This window comes from Telmatherina bonti (genome assembly GCF_933228915.1).
Source record: "Telmatherina bonti genome assembly, chromosome: 19".
Lineage (NCBI taxonomy): Eukaryota > Metazoa > Chordata > Actinopteri > Atheriniformes > Telmatherinidae > Telmatherina > Telmatherina bonti.
The window spans coordinates 28,227,575-28,238,062 of record NC_136617.1 but is presented as its reverse complement, the minus strand read 5'-3'; the positions used below and the strand labels follow the sequence as shown (position 1 = coordinate 28,238,062).

Here is a 10,488-nt window from a genome sequence, read left to right as displayed (position 1 = left end):
AAAGCACTCAGAGAGCGCAAACCTTCACCAAGCACAATGTTAAAGAATCCTTTCAAAATAAATTCCTGGATCCAAACAGTGATCCGGATCACCACCAAAACTTAATCAGTTCTTCATTTTCACATTTCCAACAACTCCTGAAAATTTTATGAAAATGCGTCCATAGCTTTTTGAGTTAACACAAACAAACAGATAAGTGCCTGTAAAAGCATACAGAGATAATAAAGATGACATATCAATACAACAACTATCATGACAGAAGTGATGATGAAGAAGTTGAATATTTTGTTCAAGGATAAACAAAGTTTTGATGGCTTTAGAGTTAGAACTAACTTTGAGATTTTCTATATAAATATAAAAGAAAGCTAAGAACACATTAAAATTGTGTTTATAATGCTGAAGTTTGGAAGTTCAGGTTTGAAATATTCCATAAATTATAAACAAATTGCATGTTAGGCTAATTGGTTAGCCTGGTTGTTTGTCTCTGTATGGCCCTGCGATGGACTGGCAAGCTGTCCAGGTTGTACCTTGCCTTCGCCCAAAAGACAGCTGGGATAGGCTCCAGTTTCTCTGCGACCCTAAATTGGATTAAGCGGTTTGGAAAATGAATGAATGAATATAAACAAATTGGCTATACATAACTTATAACAGTTGTTAAGATCATTTCTCTTTAAACATATTAGTGCATGTTGGTGTTTTAGGGAGACACTTACTTTTAAAAAAAGTTTGTCTGTGTAAAAGATTTTCATTTAAGTGCAGTCCCAGAACAGATCTAGATGAGCTACATCTGTTATAAGTAGTATTTTCTCAAATATGATGAAAAGGAAACTCATCTGATGCTGTTAAAAAAGTCTGAAAAATAACTTTTGGAACTCTATTGGTCACATATAGTAGCGGAGTATATAAGTCTAATGAGACAAACATCTATGGATGGGAATTAAGGTACAACATGTCAGTCGATGATGGTTGGAATGATTGAAGTCTTTGAAAAGACTTTGTAATTCATAAAGTTAAACCTTTTATTCCTGGATTGGTTTAGTCTTTTTCCCTGTAATTTCCAGTTTGAAAGTTACTTGACGTAAAACAAATAGCAAAATCATTTTCTTAAACTCTGGTATCAACGGTCAACACACAAGATCAACATTAAACCTGTTATGTTGGTTTATATCTTTTCAGAATGTGTGTAAATTTTTATTTGTATTCCTTGTTGTTTTAATATATGTAAATTCAACTTTCAATTCAATTCAACTTTAATTATATAGCGTCAAATCACGGCAATGCCATCTCACGACGCTTTACAGACAGAAAAAAACATAATGAAAGCCAATTCATAATAGCCTATGGAAACCAACAGATTGAGGTGGAGGCTCCAACTCAATCTCCCATCCTGAGCAAGCACACTGGCGACAGTGGGAAGGAAAAAACTCCCTTTTAACAGGAAGGAAACCTCCGGCAGAACCCGGCTCAGGACAGGCAGCCATCTGCCTCTGCTGTGAAAAGCACTTTGCGCTGCTTCATGAATGAAAGGTGCAAAGCTTATAAATTTAGATTTGATTTGATGTGATGACATCATTAAAGCTCACCAAATCTGGTGTGTTTTAGTAATCTCTCCCTATTTCGTCCAGGGGTCTCCAACTCTGGTCCTCATGGGCCACCATCCTGCAGGTTTTAGTGTTTCCCCACTGTGACACACCTGACCCACATCAATGGCTCATCACCAGGCAGGTGCAGAAGATAACAAGTTGTTGGAGAACCTTTTCATCTGAATCAAGTGTGTTGTAGCAGGGAAACACTAAAACCTGCAAGATCGGAGTTGGAGACCCCTGCTTTAGCCGTTAGCAGAATTTCTGTGTTTCCTTCCTATTAACAAAGATGTTGAGTCCTGCAGTGTTATTTCATGTCAGCTATTGAGAAAAAGAACAAATTCATGCAGAGAATGGAAGACGTGAGGCAGAGAGGGGATTAGTGAACTGGTACTTGCGTGTGTGTGTGTGTGTGTGTGTGTGTGTGACTCATTCGTGGGCGAGAACAGAGCCACCGCTGGGCCACGGTAGCCGTCGGTGTGGCCTGCGCCGTCAGACACGGACCAGTATTCATGATGAGCCTCTGCTGGGAGGGGTATGTGAGAGGGAATTTCATATTCAGCTTTTTAACAGCCGGGGACCTTATGTGTACACGCATCGATTTGCGAACATCTGCTTATAAAATGACTTTTGTATCTTTGCTGTAGGTGTAAGTGGTGAGCAATGGCGCTGTGCTCCGATGCCTGTGCTTCTGGTTCAGCAGGAGAATCCTCCGGCAGCGAGGTGAGCTTTCATATTTTCTGGTTGGATATGTTTGTTAAAAAAAAGTATTATCTTGAGGAAATACAAACTTAAATTCCGTAAAGAAAATCATCTCAACTGAGCTCACCAACCTTCAGCTGCGTTGGCATCAGTTGAACGTGTCTTTCAGTCATACAGTATAAACATTTCACAACCATTTGCTGGTGGTTTCTGTCACTTTCTATGATTTCAAGCACTTTAAAAATCACAAAAGTAATTTTTACAGCAATTCATTTTAGCACTTTGTCAGGAGTTTTAAAAGCATTCAAGTCTAAGCTCCGCCTTTTAAATGACTTTTTTAAATAACTATTTAAATGACTAGCCTACACTTGGACACCTCTTCTGCAGCAGCGGTTCATGATGTTTTTCATTCATACAGTCATAACAGCGTCTGCATATGTACTCTGCATATGCAGTGATTTTTTATCCACAATCACACAGTTTGAGCCAACCCGTTTCCACTGAACGGCACGCTTCAGGAGGGGGAGAATGGTCCAGCCTTAAACGTTTCCACTGCAAGTCGGACCGCCGCTGGTTATGCAGTAGGGCTGTGACGTGATTTCTTTTGTCCCGATTCGATTCCGATTTTTTTGGGTGCCGATTCGATTTAAATTGCGATTCTCACAATTCTTCAGTATTGCTGATTTTTTGTAGATTAAAAACTAAATAAATGAATGAACTTTTTTTTTTTGTTCGTCATTTTTCTTCATTTCTATGAGGAAAAAACAACTCAGTAGCCAGATCATCATTGTGCTGCTATATTGCTCAACAAGACAAATAAAAAGATCAATAAAAATGACAAAACAAATTATAATGGATTTTTTTTTTTATTAAAAAAAATATATATATTTTTTAAAAAAATCTATTTTTTTAAGCAAAAAATCTATTTTAAAATTGTGAAGCAAAAAAAATCCCAATTTTCGATTTTTTGATTTGATTTTCCTACCCCTATTATGCAGGGTTCAGACCAAATGCTAATGCGTGACGACAATACATGAGATGCTACAAACAACAACGGAGCTCATCCAGATATTGTTGTGTTTGCTTTACACTTGCTTTTATCGTAGGCAGTGACGTTTTTCTGTCGGCCATTTAATGGATTATATCATGTGATGCCATTAACTCCACCCTAACTGTACCGCACCGTTTTCCTATGGAGACCTACAACTGAAGGGGCCCGTAAAATGTGTGGCTTGATTTGGTTGTGTGTCTTTTTGTAATGGAAACACACAAAATAATGTCCCAAATCATAGACCTGAACCGTACGACGCCGTGGAAATGGGACCAGTGTCAAGGGACACTGACACATGAAGTTGCCTGATATTGACCAAAAAAAAAAATAAAAGGGGGCTGTAAAAATCTGCCACTTTGACACAGGGCTGTCCTTCGCATTCCTGCCTCTACTCCTGTTCCCCGTGTGGGGGTTTGTTCCTTGTTTAAGAGGAAACTTGGGAATTCATGAAACAGATTAGTTTTATCCTGACAATGTTTACAAGCAAAACTGTCGTGAATCAAGATGAGAAGAGCGACAGGTTCAGACATTTGGTGAATTTGTTTGGCGGAGGAGTCCACTTTGCAGTGCTACACTTAGCAGGTTTAGCTAGCATCTCGAAGCATCTCTTAGGCTTGTTACATACTCCACGAGAAGAGAGAACTTTTTCTTGTTCTTGAGGCCCCAAGAAGAAAACTACGTCATTTTGTTCTCGCAGACGCGTTTGAAGACAGTTCTCAACACAACGGTCTGGCAGAACTTTTTTCTTGCGGGACTTCGAGAAGTATCGTGTGATTGGTCGGACATTGGAGGTGGGCGTGGTTAACACGGAGAAAGCATGAAGCAGGTAGAATGGACTGTTTTAATAAAACAGTTGATCAAAGTGATGAGAAAGTACGAACATTTTTACATGTGGTCTTAAAACTCTCGGACCCAGCCGCGTTCACAACCCGCCCTGCCGTAGACGAAGTTGCTCGTTAAATATGAAACTAGAAAAGCTCTCGGAGAGCAGAAACCTCTGCCAAGCACAATGTTAAAGAAATCTTTTTTAAAAATTCCTGGATCCAAACGGTGGTCCGGATCACCACCAAACTTTAATCAGTTCTTCATTTTCACATTTCCAACAACTCTTGAAATTATAATTATAAAAATCCATCCGTAACCTTTTGAGTTATCTTGAGCAAAAAGATACCGGGGAAAACAACCTCCTCAGCGGAGGTAACAACCGGGTTCATTGCACATAAAGCAGACATCGCCCCCCGCAGTGATCCCTCCCCGCTGCAGACGTACTTCTCATGGAGTATGTATGGACCTGACGAAAAATAATTTTTTTCTTGTCCATGAACTCAGTTCTCATGGAGGATGTAACAAGCTTTAGTCTGAATCCAACCCAGATGCAGCAACGCTGCATGGAGTACTTCAGGATGTAATTGGGTCCGGTGTAGTTGGCTCTGACCAGTGCAAAGAGCACAGGATGGTCATCTTTCTCCAGTCTAAAGCCTGTTACATACTCCACGAGAAGCAAGAACTGAGTTCTTGTTCTTGAGGCTGCAAGAACAAGAAAAAACGTCTTGTTCGTCAGGTCCATACATACTCCACGAGAAGCACGTCTGCAGCGAGGAGGGATCACTGTGGGGGTCGATGTCTGCTTTTATGCGCGATGAACCCGGTTGTTACCTCCGCCGAGGAGGTTGTTTTCCCCGGCGTCTTTTTGCTCAAGATAACTTAAAAGGTTACGGATGGATTTTTATAAATATTTCAAGAGTTGTTGCAAATGTAAAAATGAAAAACTAATTAAATTTTGGTGGTGATCCGGATCACCGATTGGATCCAGGAATGTTTTAAAAGGATTCTTTAACATTGTGCTTGGAGGAGGTTTCCGCTCTCCGCTCTGTTTTTCTAGTTTCATATTTAACGAGCAGCTTCGTGCGCGGCAGGGCGGGTTGTGCACGCGGCGGGGACCGAGTGTTTTAATGCCACATGTAAAAAATGTTCCTACTTTCTCACCACCTTGATCAGCTGTTTTATCAAAACAATCCGTTTTGCCGGCAACAGTAAAAACACGGAAGCAGCAACTCCAATCACACGATACTTCTCGCAGCCCTTCAAGAAAAAAGTTCTGCCAGCCCAGTGTGTCAAGAACTGTCCTCAAACACGTCCGCGAGAACAAAATGACGTCATTTTCTTCTCGGAGCCTCGAGAACAAGAAAAAAGTTCTCTCTTCTCGTGGAGTATGTAACAGGCTTTACTCCACATGTTGGTGTGAAAGCATGCACTATATAAGGGATTGAGTAAGTCATCCTGTTTAAAGTCCCAACATTAATCTCATAGAGCTCACCGAGGAGCCCAGTACATGATGGACGCTACACTGTATGTTGCTGTGGTTGAAACTTTTTGTCCTTTTGGGGTTCTCTGTTGTCTTGAAACAAACTGATGCAGTTAAGTTAACCTGTTCCCAAATGACTCTCCTGCTGTCTGTGAGTTTCTGAAAACTTTAATCTTTCCTTTAGCTTTTGCTTTTAGGTAATGGTTAACCCACAAAGACCCAGCCTATGAAAAAATTATCAGAAAAGTCCAGATTTTGTCCCTGTAACAAAATGTAAAATGAAAAAGTACCAAATATTTTAGGAATATTTACCATTTATTATTATATAATATGTCAACATTTTTACAGTGTAATCGTCTGCTTCAAAAACAGAATAAGATTGCATTCCATAGGATTTTGGTAAAAGTTTGTACCATAAAGAGATGCAAATAGTGTAAAAGAAAACTGAATGTATCAAACATGTTAGGCTGGGTTCTTATGGGTTAAGTGAGCCGACTGAAACCAAAACTTTGTGCCACCCTTAAGATGTTTTTATCATGGTTTTCCTTTTCTGTATTTTTTTGTCACAACACACAGCAGGTATAATTTGATCAGTTTTATTATGATTAAGCTCCTCAGTTACATTACAATCATGCATTGTGGAACTTCAACAATTGTTTCCAAGCCTTTTTAATTGATTTTGTTTCTGGCGTTTCTGATCTCTTGACTTTGCTGTTTTGAGAAAGACATTGAAAACAGCTTTTTATCCTGTAAGACCAGAATTTACTGGTTTATTCAGATCAAGTTAAAACTAAAATTAAAATAATTAAATTAAATGAATAAAATATGTTAATTTGGAGGTTTTTTTTCTGTCATTGATGTTGAAAGTTTTGTATCCAGTTGGTAATCTGATCACATAAAATGTGTCTCTGTTTGAGTTCTGTACATTGAAGCTGCTGGTAATTTAGCATATATGGGCAGAAAGCATATTACGTTTACACAAACTGGTTTAACTCAAGAGGGTTTAGCTCAAGAGGCTGCTAAATACTACGATTACTATCTAAAAGGTGCTTTCTGTTACCTCAGCTAGAATAGATATGACACACAAAGACGATCCACCTAATCTATGGCTTTAACTCTGAAATCTGAAGTAAAAAGCATTTATAACACGTCAGTCGTTTCACACGGCACGCTTCCTCGTGGTTCTGGGTGATTCCGGGTTTTTTTTTTTTTTTATTGTTTTCACATTTGGTCACAACATCATTGCAGGGTTCCAGCTGCCTTCAGTTCGGCGTTCGATCTTATCTGCACCACTTTTATGAAGAGTGCTCCTCCTCCATGTGGGAGAGAGACCCAGAGAACCGAGGGTCTGTCCAGAGCCAGAGGTCAGCGGCGTGGTGCAACTCGGCGGTCTGGAAGGTGAAGCTGATTTCTAAAAGGAATTTTTTAAATGTTTTACATGTTAAATATACGTCCTGATAAACTTTGCATGGAGCATAAGAAGAAACAAACGTAGGGTTTTTTATGCTTTGTTCCACTCAACTTTTGTTGTCAGTAACTTTTGGGAATGTATTGATCAATCGAAGTGATTAGGTTCTGTGATCAGCCTTAAAACCTTTAAAACAGCATGGTTTAAACTGGACAGTTTGTCCTGTTTATTATCCATATTTTCCAGGTGATTGGGGTTATTTTTGTTTATTTTTTCCCCACATCCACCATGGATTTTCCAACTGTTTTGTTTACCTGCCGACCGATGTGAGACACTTTGTTCTCATCTGCCAGCGAGGAGCTTCGCCACACCATCGCTGGGAAAATTGTGCTTATGGTGCACTTTAAAGTGACTCTGTATGATAAACTGCAGGCAGTGGTGCGGTGGTATTTGTAAATGCTTGAGGGGGGTATTAGACTCAAGCGCGCCCCCCCCCCACACATCTTCTCCTGTTCAGTCTTTTCTGCAATACAAACAACAGTATGACCTTTCCAAGCTACTGGCAAAGAGCTCCATGCAGAGAGGACCACCTTTACTCGTACAAACCCTCATTAAGTCGGCACTAATGTCCACTTCCTCCATGACTTCTCCTTGTGCCTCCAGGTGTCCTTGGCTCTGGGTCTCCTGATTCTGACTGCAGGTATCATGTCCATGTCCGTCGGATACTGTACCCCCCATAAAATTGAGGCCTTCGGAGAGGGAGACCTGTTCTTTGTGGATTCCCAGGCCATCAGCTATAACAGGGGGCTGCACCTCAGCACTTCGGCCGGAATCGGGCTCTCCTGCCTGGGCTCTGCCCTGGTGGTGATGGGAGTTGTTGTTTGGATCCTTCCCAGGGCCAAACTGAAAGAGAAGCTGTTCCACGGATTGGGGGAAGAGCGAGGAAAGCCAGGGTCAAAGTGGAAGGGATTTAGGGATTTGGGGGACGTGGTCACCAAGCCGCCGGGTACGGAGGCTGCAAAGATTCCCTTTATTCTGTCAAAAGTGAAAAATGTGCAGCCTCCTTCGTAAAAAGAGAAGTGGTGGAGCAACAGGGTGTACAGGCTTTTGTTCTGGTCCCGTGGCCTCGTTTACAACGTCTCCCCATTGTCTCTCATAGTTTCTTTTTCCTTCTGTGACCTAAATATTACAGGCAGAAGTCATCAGCAGGGTACCTTCAACTCCTTTCAGGCTTGAAAAATGCATCTTCATCAAAGAAGATTAAGGAGATCAAATATTATTTTTAATGGATCTTAATTAAAATACATAAATGACGCCTCAGAGCAAAACCAAGAGACCTTACAGCACTCACAGAGTAGTGCAGCACAAAGACACAGATGTTGACCATAAACTGTTTGTTCATTGCACTAGCAAGTTGAAAATAATGCAGTTGCAACAGATTTCTCATGACTTTTCTTAGAAAATGATATATTTTTTCTGTACGAGTCTTTCTTTATGTTTGCTTTTATTTTTCCTAGTTATTCTTTAAAATGGCAATATTATCAGCTTTCCAAACGGAACAGGTTTCAGATCCAAAAACCATCTGTATCTACATTTTCACATATCTACACTAATGCTGAACACATGTACGGTCACACACACACACACACACACGCTGTCACTTCTCCTCACCCACACAAATTTGTGCTCCATTGACAGTGTCACCTATTTTCTCCCTGCTGTAATCTGGCTCTGTAATTGCCTGCAATCTGTGTATCCAGGCAACAGTTGGGCTTCAAGTGCTCTATTTTGAACTCTGAACAAAGACTCAATCCTGATTGGTCCCTCTCTTCCCCTCTCTTTATTATCGCACCTATTGGATTTTTTGTTTACAGGCATATACAGCAGCATCAAGTAAGTGCTGATGTGAGAGGAAATTGCACTGGCACCTTAGAGGCCACCGGTCCAATTTGGTCCTACTATTTACTTTAATAGGCGTTATAATACAGAGGACAAAGGTTTAAAAAGAAAAAAAAAAACTTGTAAATAAAGGAAGTACCATCATGTCCAGATAAAATGGCACTGATTCCCATGGATGTTACTGTTTGTGTTTCCTTGTTTTTGCTGTGTTTTGTAAAAAATAATAGCGTAAAATTGGGTTTAGTGTCACTGGTGCAAAGCAAATGAATAAATAAAATTGTGATCAGCATACATAATTTTTCAGTGTTTGGATCCATTCATTGAAATCCCTTACTTGTATCTGAAACAAGGGGGGCACACACACCTGACTCTGTAAAATGCTTTACAAATTAGGATTTAATTCAAGAACCCTTTTTCCACACATTAAAGTAGCATTATTTGACCTTCTGACTTTAAAACTTATAACTCGTTTTGATTGGACAGTGACATTTGATATGTACATTCCTGGAGCTGTTGTTGCTCAGTAGTGTCCCGAGGCTCAGAAATCACACTTTATTGCTGTTTTTTTTCCATTGCAGAACATTATTTTACACTCTGGCCTTTTTTAAATGCCCACTGAAACCCAACAGGAGATTACTGACAGATATTCAATTAAATTCAATTCAGCTTTATTTGTAAAGCGCCATTTCACAACAGTGTTGTCACAGGACACTTTACATACACATCATTTCAAGCCAATTCATGCATAGCCTATGATAGAAACCAACTGATTGCATCGAGTCATGACTTTGATCCAGTCCCCCATCCTGAGCATGCACGTGGCGACAGTGGGAAGGAAAAAACTCCCTTTTAACAGGAAGAAAACCTCCGGCAGAACCCGGCTCAGGGAGGGCAGCCATCTGCCTCGACTGGTTGGGGTGGAGAGGACAGGAAAGACAGAACAACATGTACAACTGCACTTAATCAGGAAGACCTGCGGAAAAAGGAGAAATAAGTTAGAGACAGCAATATTGTCATATATTTATACATTAATATATTAGAGAAATAGAGCGAGGTACTTCTCAGTGCATCAGGTAACATCCCCATTGCTACATAAGTAATGGATGGCTAGACTACCCATAACTATAAGCGCAATGAGCATAACCTGGATAGTTGGGTCCCATACATGCAGACTCCAACTCAGGAAATGCTCATATCCTAACTATAAGAATCATGAAAAGGGAAGGTTTTCAGCTTGATCTTAAAGGTGTGGAGGGAGTCTGCCTCCTGAACCCACAGTGGGAGCTGGTTATAAGGAAAAGACAGAAAGTAAAAAGCACAGAGAATGAATTAAGACAAGTCAATTTTTGGACTGACTTTTACTGGCTGGAGAGAGGTCTAAGAAGAGACAGGTTGCAAGACGGATGCAGATTTAGCCATCGTTAGGTGGAACCTCGGAAAGAAAATCTGACAAAGTTCATTCGTGGAGCATTAAAGTTGTGTAAATACAAGCTTAGAGGGACAATGCATAATATATGATACATAATTAATCATTTAATAA

At 40.2% G+C, this 10,488-nt stretch overlaps 1 protein-coding gene across 1 annotated transcript; it reads left to right on the top strand.

The window, feature by feature from the left end:
• Nucleotides 1-2,246: 2,246 nt before the first annotated feature.
• nrsn1l (neurensin 1-like) lies at nucleotides 2,247-8,120 on the top strand (the record flags this gene model as incomplete). Its single annotated transcript, XM_079258767.1, has 3 exons — nucleotides 2,247-2,306; nucleotides 6,890-7,039; nucleotides 7,713-8,120. 3 exons carry the CDS (start codon nucleotides 2,247-2,249, stop codon nucleotides 8,118-8,120), a joined length of 618 nt encoding a protein of 205 aa, XP_079114893.1.
• Between the last annotated feature and the right edge of the window lie 2,368 nt (nucleotides 8,121-10,488).